The sequence below is a fragment of the Dunckerocampus dactyliophorus genome, chromosome 2, assembly GCF_027744805.1.
Source record: "Dunckerocampus dactyliophorus isolate RoL2022-P2 chromosome 2, RoL_Ddac_1.1, whole genome shotgun sequence".
NCBI classification, from domain to species: domain Eukaryota; kingdom Metazoa; phylum Chordata; class Actinopteri; order Syngnathiformes; family Syngnathidae; genus Dunckerocampus; species Dunckerocampus dactyliophorus.
In genome coordinates, this window is record NC_072820.1 from 44,044,846 (window position 1) to 44,058,557 (window position 13,712).

The 13,712-nt window shown below is 40.7% G+C and overlaps 1 protein-coding gene across 5 annotated transcripts in view; it reads left to right on the forward strand.

Moving 5' to 3' along the window:
* Nucleotides 1-13,712, forward strand: part of exoc6 (exocyst complex component 6) — a 114,140-nt gene that overhangs the window by 37,812 nt on the left and 62,616 nt on the right. For 3 of the 5 annotated variants that reach the window (XM_054756091.1, XM_054756114.1, XM_054756107.1), the window contains exons 19-22: nucleotides 421-600; nucleotides 1,369-1,398; nucleotides 6,376-6,517; nucleotides 8,837-8,910. In XM_054756091.1, coding sequence (XP_054612066.1) covers nucleotides 421-600; nucleotides 1,369-1,398; nucleotides 6,376-6,517; nucleotides 8,837-8,910 — 426 coding nt within the window. The remainder of the gene's footprint in view (nucleotides 1-420; nucleotides 601-1,368; nucleotides 1,399-6,375; nucleotides 6,518-8,836; nucleotides 8,911-13,712) is intronic. The other 2 variants (XM_054756098.1, XM_054756122.1) reach the window with 1 other exon arrangement.

Genomic DNA, 13,712 nt, shown 5'->3' on the forward strand with positions numbered 1-13,712 from the left:
GTAATAAATGTTTCTGTAACATTATATTATTGGTCACATACTGACAAACAGAAAGAGACAACTCAGTGTGCACTCAGATGGTAGGCGGGGCTCACGCCAAGAAGCCACGCTCACGGTGGCCACATCTTAGGTTTCTTCCCTGTTTCTTCCCATGTGCAAATTAAGCGATTTCTACTTAAGAAAATGTTAAACGATTAGAATCAGAAAATAAACGGTGCAATGTATGTATATTTTTAATAATGTGTGCGTTTTGGACACATAATGTTATTATACGGTATACGTAAATGCTGCCGACTGCTGCACCCACTTTTACTTTTCTTTATTAGCTCGTACAGATCGAACAATTTTTTCCACATTGAAATTTCACGGCCTTCTGAAGATTTTTTGCCCTTCTGAAGACTGATGGAAGATGTTTTCCAGGATGCCCGCCATGCTGCAGAAGGAGAAATCTATACCAAACTGAACCAGAAAATCGATGAGTTTATCCAGCTGGCAGATTATGAATGGGGTATGACGGAGTCAGATGGGCGGGCCTCCGGTTATCTCATGGACCTGATCAATTTCCTGCGATCCACGTTTCAAGTCTTCACACACCTCCCGGTGAGTTGGCCCCACTTGTTAATCTGTGCACGTCTTTCTCTTGACTGCACGACCTTTTTGGTAAGGTGAAGGCATTTTTGTTAACAACGTTTTTGCAACATGTTCTTCAGTTGTGAAAACCCATGTTGCCGTTAAAACCAGACGTTTACATAGGCCGTGTAAAAAGGCAGGTACGTGTTTTTTTTTCCTCAACTGTCTGAAATTAAATCAGACTAAACTTCTCCTGTTTTAGATCAGTTAGTATTATCATGCTTATTTCTATTTGCTAAAGGTTTATGTGTCTTTTTACACAGTGTATGTAAACTTTTGGTTTCAACTGTATGTAATGGGAAAATATACAGTATGTTTGTGATTGGTCAATATGTGTCGCAACCATGCTCTTCTTTTCTTATCAACTTTGGCATGTCATCTGCAACTCAGCAGGGGTTTTTTTTGTTGGCATTGTCAGGAGGACTTGGTTATGCTGTTGCACTTGTAGCTTCTATAGTTCCCCAAACATCCACTTTTGTGCCTTAATTTGGTTGTTTTATTTGCATTTTTGTAAGAATATCCCCACCTTTCACAAGCATACCCCTTAAAATGAACAGCACTGTGATTAACCTTTTCCTGCCTGCTTTATTCCCTGATCATTTGACTTCTGTTAAGCATGCGCTATTGCACTACTTCAAATTGACCTCCTCCTGTCCATTTATTCTTGCCACATTTCTTTCCCTTTTTCCCCTTTTCCCCACTCCTCGTCCATTTTGGTTTGGTTTGGGGTCTGCTCAGAATAACAACAATGAACATCCATCCATGTCGGTGAGTATCGCTGCTGGCTGTTGCACTGTACTGCCATTTCAGGTGGATCTTAAGGAGGTTCCAAGTAGAGTTTCAAAATGCAAAGGGAAGAAACGGGAGTGAGACATAAACATTTTTGAGTAAACAATTTATTACAAATAACCATTAAGTTCAGGAGTCAGTAACGGGGGCTGCACGGTGGTCTGGTGGTTAGCATGTTGGCCAACACAGTAACAGCCTGGAGATCGGGAAGAGCTGGGTTCGATTCTCCCCTGGGCATTTCTGTGTGGAGTTTGCATGTTCTCCCCGTGTGTGGGTTTTTTCCGGGTACTCCGGTTTCCTCCCACATTCCAAAAACATGCATGTTAGGTTAATTGGAGACTCTAAATTGTATGAATGTGAGTGTGAATGGTTGAATGGTCTATATGTGCCCTGCGATTGGCTGGCGACCAGTCCAGGGTGTACCCCGCTTGTCGCCCAAAGTCAAATGTGATAGGCTCCAGTATGCCCCCGCGACCCTAAAGAGGAGGTATAGAAAATGGATGGATGGAGTCAGTAATGAGTAGCTGCGCCATTCTTGTTAATCACCTCAAAAATTTGTTTCACCATGCTTGATGCCAGTGTTTCCAGGAGGCTGGTGGGAATGTTGCTCCAGGTGGTGAAGATGGCTTCACGGAGGCCACTGTCTGGAACTGATGTTTATTTTTGTAAACTTCCCTTGCCATCCATCCCCAAATGTTCTCAGTTGGATTTAGATCAGGGGAACACGCAGGATGGTCAGTGACGTTATTCCTCTAGGCATTGTGAGCTGCAGCGTTGTCCTGTTGAAAAAAAACATTACCACACAGACGAGGGCCTTCAGTCATGAGGGATGCCTCCTACAACATCTCCACATAGCACTGGAAGCCATCAGGACCGTCAAGATGACTTTTTTTCCTCATCAGAGACTAAAACTTTCAACCTCTTTTCAATGTCCCACGTTTGATCCCAAACGGGCAATTTTGTGGCGTTGTACGAGACGTTGTTCTCAAAACCCTCTTCTCGCAGATGCTGTCTGATGGTTACTGGGCTGCACTCTGCAGCAGTAACAACCTTCATTTGGGCCGAGGATCGTGCTGTGTCTTGACCGACAGTCAGTCGGATCCTCCGGCTCAGGGCCAGTGACATTTTTTGGGTGTACCACTTGACTTTTTTGTTCCATAACCTTCAGACTCTTTAAAGAAGAGAAAATTACATTGAATCCACATTTTTGCCAAGACCTTGGCTTTTAAAGGCTGTGGTCTTAAACGTTTGATCAGCTGATGAATAGCCTATTACACTTAATCCTTGTTTGCAATAAATTTAATTTTTTAATTTTTTTTTGTCTCACACTTTCTTCTTTTTACATTTTGAAGCTCTGCTTAGAACCTCCTTAACATTCAACATTTGCAAAATGTAAATTCTTATTTTTTCAACTGGTTTTAAAATTATGATCAGGAATGTGTGTGTGCGCGTGTGTGTGCGTTGTGTGATGTATATATATTTATATATCTATCTATCTATCTATCTATCTATATTCGGGCTGTCAAAGTTAACATGTTAATGCATTAACAGAAATTTTGGACGCGCGATTAACGTGCACACCGTCCTGTGTGACCCTTGGCCGACGCCGTAGTTAGAGGAATTGCAGCGGCAGCACTTGTTGTGGAGCTAGACGTGGAAAAGGGTATTTTGTACGTTTAGCTTCAAAGCACTGTCAGATGGCTCTCTCGACAAGACCGAAGTTATTTGTATTGCTGTCACTTGAGTTGTCAGGAAGTACGTCGCCTCTGGGAGAAGAGAGAAGTTACTGGCGCACTGCAGGTATTTTTTAAATTGTCATTTATACAGTGGTACCTTGGCATACGAGTGTCCCAACTAACGAGTGTTTTTGATTTATTTATTTATTTTTTAGATGCGAGCCATCTCTCGGCAGATATTTTTGCTTTGAACTGCTAGCTACAATTTGGGCTCGGAGCTGCTAGGTACCGGCATAGCGGAGGACAGCTATTTGGAGGCTAGTTTCAATGACAATGGACTTAAATAGTATTAGCTAGGGCGCTAGCTAGCTAGCTATAGTCACTGCAAATCATTTTCAACACATCAGTAACACATACGTGCATTACAGCGATGTAATTTATTATGGATTGTACCAAACTAAGACAGGAACAATATCAAATGAAAAGCACCAAATGAACCACTATCCTGGACTTTTCAGAAAGGTTGTGTACTTCAGATATGCACATTAGCAAAGGGTACAGTGCAGTAGTTAACTGTGCAGCATGGAAGAACGTAGAAGGTGTGTTATAGGACTGTCAAACAGTGGGACAAGCCGCTGCTGGCATTAAACATTCAAAAACTGGGGGATTTCTAACTGAATATTATTTTTGAATAAAATAATTTGCAAGATTTATGTCCCTTTACATACAATTTGATGTAGTTATTGTTGTAGTTGCATATTGAATCATTTACCACAAAGAGCTTTACATCACTACTTATTGTAGATAAAAACTTTTATCTTTTATTAGTGATTAAATGTGATGCATTGTGAGTAAACCGTGGACAAAATGTGATTAATATATATATATATATATATATATATATATATATATATATATAAATAAATAAAAATAGACTCCAAATAAGACTGGAAATATTCCACAAAGTCAGATAAATTGCAGAAATATAGCAGAATAGAAGTGATGGAATGAGCAAACGGGCTGTGGCTCGACTGCACCGTTTGAGCACAGGACAGCGTGTATTCACAAGTCCAGTACAACTGGCCTAGTGTGAGTCCATCGTCCTTGGCCCCCTGTGGACACCTGGTTGGCTACCATCGGGTTAATAGTTAAAGTCACGTAAGTTTTTAATATTGATTTTTAAATAGGACGTCTCTTTCGCAACAAGAAAGCAGGAAATTGCCGCAACAGTACATCCGGGATTTACAAGCTTATTCTCCTGTGTCATTTGCACTGAACCCACCGTAGTGGGACAGTCTCTTGTCTGTGTGCGCGTTCACATAGCATTTTGGCTTCCCGGGATCAGATAGTTAGATGTGTGTTGATGTCTGTTGCTTTCAACAGAGTAGGGCAGGGGAAGTGTGTGTTGGGAGTTGAACTTCTCACCTCGGTCTGGGCTTATACTACCTCTGGAAGTTGACTTTGACCCTCCCGTTCCATGTTGGTTGTTTTCACACTGACCAGTGACCCGGGTGGGGCGGGGGAGCGTTCTCAGCATTCATGGGCCATGTGACAGGGGCTCTGTCAGCCCTCTTCTTGACTATTGATTAGGCCACCAATGAAACACTCCAGCTTGCAGTGACATTGCATGATGGTATTACATAGATGAATCCAGTATATTCCACAATAAATCACACTGGTGATTTTAATTAACACCCGTATTTATCACCTTAATGTTATACATGTATTTATTATTATTATTATTATTATTATTATTGTTATTATTATTATTATTATTATTAGCACCAAGCGAGGCCCTCTTGAAACTGTTTTTTCTGAGGGCCTTAACATGCACAAAATCAATGTTGACCAATGTTTCAGAGTGTGTCTGCCCAAAACATGTCATATTTTAGGGGTTTGGAACAAAAAAACTCACTCGGTAGCGCCCCCTTTCAATTAGTTTCACAGATATTCCCAAAATTTGGTGGTCCATCAGGAACGGACGCACAAAAAAGTCTCAAGAACCCATGTTCCACAACAAACGGGAAGTCAGCAATGTATATCTGAGGCGGCCATTTTGGGCAAAAACAAGCGGTTGTATTTCAACGAACTAGTCTTAGGGACTTTGACCAGATGAGCCCAAATGACAATCACAGATACGAAACAGTTAAGAACTCATTTAGTCTGCGCCAGAGGATGTGGGGCATGGCGGCAAACTTTGATGGTCAATCTGTCTGTCTGTAAACGTTCATAACTTGGCTCCATAAGGTCAGGTCTTCATAATTTGTTCCTGCATTCGTTCGCTCCTTCGGTATGATAGGAAGACGACACCTTGAAGCTATGCGTAGGTCACTTCCTGAATTTGTCTCAGCGCCACACAATGGCGACAGGAAATGACAATTTTTTTCATTAAATAAACTTGTGTTCACCTTGCTGCAAGTTTTGAGGCTGGATTGTAACAATTTGACTGTCAAAGCTAGTGATGCTGTAGCCAATAGCCACACACACAGAGCACCGCCATCTTGCACTCACGTCACATTGTACATGTATGCTGTACTGTACAGTATATTACAGACTTAGGGTGAATGAGATATGTTTTCTGTGGATTCGAGTATTCGGCATTCAAGTATCATCATAACTGGTCAGCATCCAGCCTCTCTCTGTCGCCTGCTTCCAATTAGTCTTCTGCAATTTAGGTAAATAATTGGAGCATTTACAGTATGTTTTTTTGCATCGTCATGGTTATATTTTGCACTGTTTATAATTTATTGTATTTAGTCACATTTCTACTATTATTTTACCTATTTTTATGCTTACACTTATGTTGTTTGGCATTCATTTTGGCCAGCAAAGTAATTGTTTAATTGTACAGGGAAACACGTATTGTCTTCTGTGCACATGACAGACAGTTTTATCCTCTTGAATGTATTGAAATTTTTGCATCATTTAAAATTGTTACAATCCTTAATTGTCTTTTGTCTTTCTTACTTTCTGTCTCTCTGTCTATTCCTTGTTCTTACTTATTTATCCCTCTTACCGATGGTTTCCTGCTTTCTCTGTTGTGCCCCCTAACTCCCCTCCTTTCATGCAACTATCCAATTTCTGACATCCTAATATGCTACGTCATTTATTCTCTCTATTCATGTTCACCCCTTCAAATGACGTCATATGACCTTTCATCCTCCACTTCTGTCCTCATTTACTGTCCCCCTAAACCCATCTCCGTCTGCCTTACACAATCCTTATTTTCTCTGTCACTGCTTGGTCTTCTCTCCCCCTTCTACTGTTGCTCTCTCTGCAGGGTAAAGTGGCCCAGACAGCTTGTATGTCAGCCTGTAAGCATCTATCGACATCACTGATGCAGATGCTGCTGGACACCGAACTGAAACAGATCAGCATGGGGGCTATTCAGCAATTCAACTTAGATGTCATTCAATGTGAACGTGAGTACAAGGAAATTTGCTTCCAAATCAGTCAAACCTCTGTTTCAAACGCCCCTGTATATATGATTCAGTTTTTGACAACATTGTTTGCCACATTTTGCCTCAGTTCTCGTACACTGTCTCAGGTTGTATTTTACCCTTTGGGGTTTTGATTGCATTGCCTAACCATCTCACACACCCAACAGCAAATATTGTGATGCGTAGTTTACACTGTACTACTAGTATTCTGTTAGGCACATTCATTTGGCAAACTATTTTTTTTGTTTTATTCACTGACACAAAAAGCACACACTCTATGGTGCTAAAATAGGTGTAAAAGGTGAAAAACTGAATAAAAAAAAAAATTAAAACAGACATATATGTATATATACAGGAGGTATGTACACTCCTGGTCAAAATTGTAAGACCAGTTGAAAAATTTTAAGAATTTACATTGTGCACTGCTGGATTTTAAGGATGTTCTAAATAGAGGTTCAAAATGCAAAAAGAAGAAATTGGACTGACAGATTTTTTTTTGAGTAAGCAATTTATTGCAAACAAGCATTAAGGTGAAATAGGCTGTTCATCAGCTGATCAAAAATGTAAGACAACAGCCTTTAAATGCCAAAATGAATCAAATGAATTGCCCCTTGGGGCTAAATTAAGTCATTTGAAACTTTTTCAAAAATCCTGAGGGTTATGGATGGAACTAAAAACTCAGGTGGTAGACCCAAAAAAATGTCACCGGCCCTGAGCCAGTGGATCCGATTGGCTGTCTGTCAAAACACAAGACAATCCAAGACCCAATTGAAGGTTGTTACTGGTGCCGAGTGCAGTCCAATAACCATCAGACAACAGGGGAGGGTTTGAAGAACAAAAAAACTTCTTCAAAGGCCTCGCCTCCTCCTCGCCAAAATTGCCCGTTTGGAATTTACATGAGAGCACCAAACATAAGACATTGAAAGGTGGAAGAAATTCCACCTTTCCACCTGTGGAAGAGATCCCACATGAGATGTTTTTTACACACGGCAACGTGGAGGGGGCGGGGCGCCATCATGATCTGGAGTGCTTTTTCCTTCAATGGAACAATGGAGCTTCAGTTTGTGCAGGGGTGTCAGACGGCAACTGGACATGTTGAGATGTTGCAGCTGGCATCCCTCATGACTCATGCCCTCGTCTGTGTGGTAATGACTGGCTTTTTCAACAGGACAACGCTGCAGTCACAATGCCCACCTGACAAAGGACTTTTTCCAGAGGAATAAGCTCACTCTTTTGAAACATCTTGCGTGTTCCCCAGATCTAAATCCATTTAGATAGAGAGCTCAATACTTTATTCATCTCCAAGAGAAATTCATTTCACAACTTTATGGATGGCTGGCAAGGGATGTTTACAAAAATGGTTCTAGACAGTGAATCGTCAAGCATGCAGCAACAATTTTTTGAGGTGATAACAAGAATTGTTGCAGCAACTCGTTAGTCTTTTTTTGAAAATGTCATTTCTATTTGAGTGGGGTTTTGTTTTTTTTTAAGATATGGTCTAAACTTTTCAGCTGATGAACAGCCTATTTCACTTTATTGCTTGTTTCTATAAATTGCTTATTCAAAAATGTTTTTGTCTCACTCTCATTTTTTCATTTTGCATTTTGAAGCTCTACTTAGAACGTCCTGAAGATCCACCAGGAGTGTATATCTATGTAGAGAGAGCGAGAGAAATTATTGTAATTATAAGGCAAATGTGTAATTGCCCCTGCAAAGACATCTTGTCACATTTAGCAAACATTTTGGTGAGTGACGCAAGGAAAACCTTCCATCTCAGGAGAGAACTATGAACAGAAGTGAGACTCTGTGGGGCGACTGTCTGCCTCCACCGAGTGAAATAGAGAGAAAGCACGACAGAGCAGGAGACCTTCCACAGCACATTTGCAACCAAGAGACTGTTTAATCTAGGGATGTCCACACTTTTTCTACCTGCATACTGCATAATCAAAGGATGCAGGGGGTTTTGGATTGTGTAAAAAGTAAATGAGAAGTAAAAACTAACCTTTGTGTGATTATTGCTGTTACTGTGCCTTTTTGCTCTATTTTTTTCCCCAACTTTACTGTTTGATTTTATTTTACTTTTACTATGTGCAGCGGGCCACAGTTTGAGCACCCCTGGTTTAATCTCTCATTATCGTAACGGAAGCTCAACAACTAAAACAATATCTACAGCAGTAGCTTTATCAATAGCAGTAACAGTCCTAGGATGATAGCAGTAATAATGATAATGATGATATGTACAGTATATGATATGACGTGGTCTTGGTAGGGTTATGTTTAATTTTTCTTTGTTGTTATCAGTGTTTGCCAGCTCAGAGCCAGTCCCAGGTTTCCAAGGAGACACACTCCAACTGGCTTTTATCGACTTAAGACAGGTAAGGACAAGTGTCTCTCTCTCTCAGTACTTTTACATGCACTGCAAAGAAAATTAACTGTTGCATTGAATCAGTTGAAACCATCTTTTTAAAATACATGCAAACACCTTAATCTGATTGGTTGGACATTTTTTGTATTTGGTCACCATCTCAGAATCCCTGAGTCAGCAGGCCGCTGAACTAGAGTAAGCAGCAAAATGACTACTATTTGAGTTCAGTTGGCTCGTTTGCTTAGTTGATAGCAAGGTTCCCAGCCCGGTGACTTTGGCAGAAGAGAAGAGAGATGAGGCATTCAGGGCCAGTTCTCCAAAGTGTTTGATTTCTACTCTACCAACAGACAACGTGGAATCAGTACCCGTGAAAATATAGAGCTGTAAACATAACTTGCTGCCCTTGTTACATATGGGTGGATCTGAATTGGATGTGGCTAAAATTACACTGAATTTGTAAATCATTACTTAGATGTTATGATTTATGGTAGCTTCAAATAATGTATTCATTCTTCCACCCCACGTGGAATGACTTCAGTTCATAGACTGTAACGTCAAGGTTTGTTGTTAGTCGGATATTACTGAGGTGTCCCAATCTGATATTGATATTGGTCCGATATCAGCTCTAAAAATCTGATTATATCGGCCTGCATCTAAAATCCCCCTTATTGGCTCTCCGATACAAGCAGGCCATTCCGTACCAGCACTTACAGTATATCCAGCGGCAGCCCTTCTGTTCCGCATGAAGAACCCATGTGATCACAACAACAACCTCTGCTAGCGTGTGTAACAAGGAGTAGGAGTGATGTTAGCCGTGTGACTGTGTTTTTGCACAAATTTCTAGTGGTGGCACAGAACCAGGAAAGTTTAATACGACCAATCTCATTGTGCATTTAAAGCAGGATTTTTGCAACACCACATCGTCCTAAAACATCCACGACTGTCTCACAGATTTGCAAAGCTTGCGGGAGGGGGGGGCTCGATGGGTGCCTGGAGAGAGTTTGTTGATGCTGTTTTGGCCTGGTTGCGGCCAACCGCAGCCTATTTGTTTGTTGATTGTGTGTCGACCACCTCCTTGTCATCCTTAAAGGGAACCTATTATACAAATTTTTCAGTCTTTGTATTAAGTTCTGGACTCCTATAGACCAGCTACACACGATAACTCGCTCAGAGAGCTTTCTAGATCTTCCAAACTGTGCACCATCTGACTGCAATGTTTCCTGCCTCCCGCCCAAACGGTCTATGTAATTTACTCCACCCCCGGCCCTCCTCCAGGTATGCCTCCCACCGAGCCCACTCCGCTGTGATTGGTCACACTCCCAAGCGCTCCAGAGGACTTCCGGACAGCTGCCAAACCCCTTTTATCCGATTACTTACACAAATTAAACACAGTTAGGACACTGATAAATTGTTACTTACAGCTTGCTCTTCTGACTCTTCAACACGACCAAGTAATATTGGAAAGACGTGGGACTTCAGCAACATTTTCGTGGCGAGGTCCAGCTTTGTATTGGCCCGTGTTCACAAAACAGTCTTGTGTGAAGTACCGTTGACAGATGAGCATATTTTTCTCTTGTTGGCCGGGAATCAGCAACTCCAACCACTTCTGCCTGCTTGCCTCCTTAGGCACACCCGAACAAACATTTCTTGGGAGCCATACGTGCTAACAATGAACAGAGCAGAGCGAGGGGAGGGCAGGCCTACAGCGTTTGCCTCGGCATGCCAGTATAAGGAAGTCCGGGTTGCATTGACGTCAATGGAACTCAGTGTTGAAAAAAACTCCGCGTGCAGAGCCGTCCAAAACTCCTTTCAGGTCTCACTTCCAAAGGTGCAGACCTCATTATCTGACGCGTTGGCATCGTTTAACACAAGAATATAACATAGTAACAACATTTATAGGTCAGAAAAGAGGAAAAAAAAAAAAAAGTCCAGGTAGATATTACAATGCGATCTTTATCTTTATTGATGGTCGCGACAATCAAGCAAGTGAGACAAGTACGGCTTTATTGCTTTATTTTAGTTCAGTTATGTTGTGTTTCATTGGCTGTTTCTTTTACAATGTTGTGCTTTTTTATGACCTTTTCAACTTTTCCCTGGCCTATCATTCACCTGCTCAAGAAAACACTGATTCCCCACTTACAGACGTCATCTCTCTGGCTTGCTTTTTTTGTAAACACTTGTGGTATGTAAAGTGTTGCTGGGTCTCATTAACTTCTGTCTGGGTTGACCTGTTAATCTGGGCCTGAGGTGGAGGCTTGGCTGTTCATTCAGTCCAGGTCACAACCTTTCAGGGCCAGAGTTGGATGAATATATTGTGGAAAATCTTCCATTTTATTATTGTTTCTGGACTATATCATCTTTGAAATGGTGTAAATCAACTCACCAGGCATGACTAAAACACCTCAAGTGTTTCTTAAATGTATTCAGAAATTAAAATTGTGTCTCAAATTACATTAATGTTTCCCAAAAGCTTGAAACCAAATATAAATATACAAAAAAGAGCTCAGAAATAGGTGGTGGGTGGGTGAAGTGTCTTGTCCAAGCACACAAAGGCAGAGTAAATAGACTGGATGAAGGGAGCTGGATTCCCTCAACCATCCGGTTGTACATCCTGAGCCACTGACACCTCTCTTTAAACATTACTTTTGGTTCCAGAGTGCAAATTTACATAAAATCCGCAAAGAATATGCCCCTGTCCTACATAATAGCTGTGACCCTAACTGACTCATCTGCAGTGTAGTTTCCTGTGATGGAGCTAATTATACAAAAAGTGTCCATGCACCCCCCCCCCCCCCCCCCCTTTTTTTTTTTAACAAGCTGCTTGCTTGCCATGTTAATCCTAGCCTAAGGTAAATGGGTTGAGAGCCATCCACAGGCTGAGGTTACACAAAGGCCATCCATTAACTTTCACTGTATATGCCTACTGCTGACTTTTTTTGTTTAATGAAATGTTGTCTTATTGATATGATTAATAGTTGTACAAAGTATTGCAAAGTACTGCAAGTGCATCTCAGTAAATTACAATAACTTTGAAAGGCAATGTATTTCAATTAAAACATAAAAAATGCAAATATCTTATTCACTACACACAGAGTGAAATATTTCAGTAATGTACTTGCTTACTAATTTAGATGTTTATAGCTTACAGCAATAAAAAAAACAAATTTAGTATCATAAAATTTGAAAAGTTGTCAAAAAGTTCAATATAGTAGTGTAATTTCTGGTGTATAAGCTGCTGCCTTTTCTTCAACTATGAACCCTGTAGCTTTTTCAGCGGTGCAGCTAATATATGGCTATGTTCTAATCTTGTGACATCTCCCTTACTTCAGAACTACTACTAATTGTTTAAATACTGTGCTGTTCGTCGGTCAGTGAGGAAACGGTAGCTCTATCTTTGGCAGGAGCCACTCACGAGCTATCAGTGCACTCACAACGAACTTGTCAACCCATTGGAAATCGCAGGAGGTCATTACTCAATATAACAGTCTGACTCACGGTGACATCTTACAAAGAATGCTAAACATATCACACAGAAACTTAGCACTCAAAGGGTATACCTGAGAAGTATGCAAACATGTACCATTTTTTCCCCGTAATGCATTGCGTCCAAGCAAAGCATTCATTGTTGCCTGCCAGGGCGCTGCAATGATGTCAGCCTCCCTCTGGGCTCCTCTGGCTCCCTCTGGTGGACAGAGGCAGCATTGCAGCACCATGCATCCATCCATTTTCTAAGCGCTTGTCCTCCAGTGAAACACTTTGCTCAGACGAAATGCATTAAGGGAGAACTTTAAAATTGTTGTTTTTTTTTCATTTTGAACTCGTATTGGTACTTGTTTGTGTATTTCTTTGGGATACCTTTTGTGAGTTAAGTTGCTGTGTGATGAAATTAGGGATCTTTGTAGATGGCACCATGAGTTATATTGAGTAATGACCTCCTGCAATTTCCAATGGGTTGACAAGCTCGTAGTGGGTCTTTCATAACTCATGAATAAAAAGCTGCCTGGTCCTCATGGACTCATGCGTGCCACAGTACGGCATTTTATGACGTGGACATGTGCGGCCTATAGTCTGGTGCGGCTTATATGCAGTGGAAAAAATGATTAGACCACCCTTGTTTCTTCAGTTTCTTGTTCATTTTAATGCCTGATACAACTAAAGGTACCTTTTGTTTGGACAAATATAACAATGACAACAAAAATAGCTCATAAGAGTTCATTTTTTTGGCAGTGCAATGCTATAGCTATTCATGTAAGAATTTAAGTGAGTTGTTGAGGACACACATTTTGAGCATTTAATGATTCTGAAGAGCTTAACATGAACCAAAAAAAGAATTTTCTTTATTTTGTTTGTACTTGTATATTTTAACCTTTGACATTATTTCCACATTTCGCCTTTTGGATTGTATATACAGTAACCGAGGGTCTCAATAAGAGGAACCGCAGCCATAAAGCTCAGGAGTCACTTTTTATTAGCACGCAGCTTTGTCTCACCGTCACACCACATAGTCGTCAAGAGCCCAAAGACAAAGCAGTACACTTCACAATATGTCATTTAACAAAAAAAGGGTCTCAGAAAAGTAGCTTCAATTTGCACTGAAAGCTCTGTTTGTGCGAGAGGGAAGTGAAGGGTTTCCTTTAATTGTTCCTGATTTTTTAATTACTTGTGTTGAGAAAAAATGGTTAAAAAAAACCAAACAGTTTTTCTATAACTTGGATCGCATATTGCAGTACAGTCCCTCGCTGAATCACGTTTTTTAAAATTAATAAATGATGACTGTTTTGTCGTTGACACAAATATGCATATTTAAGACAA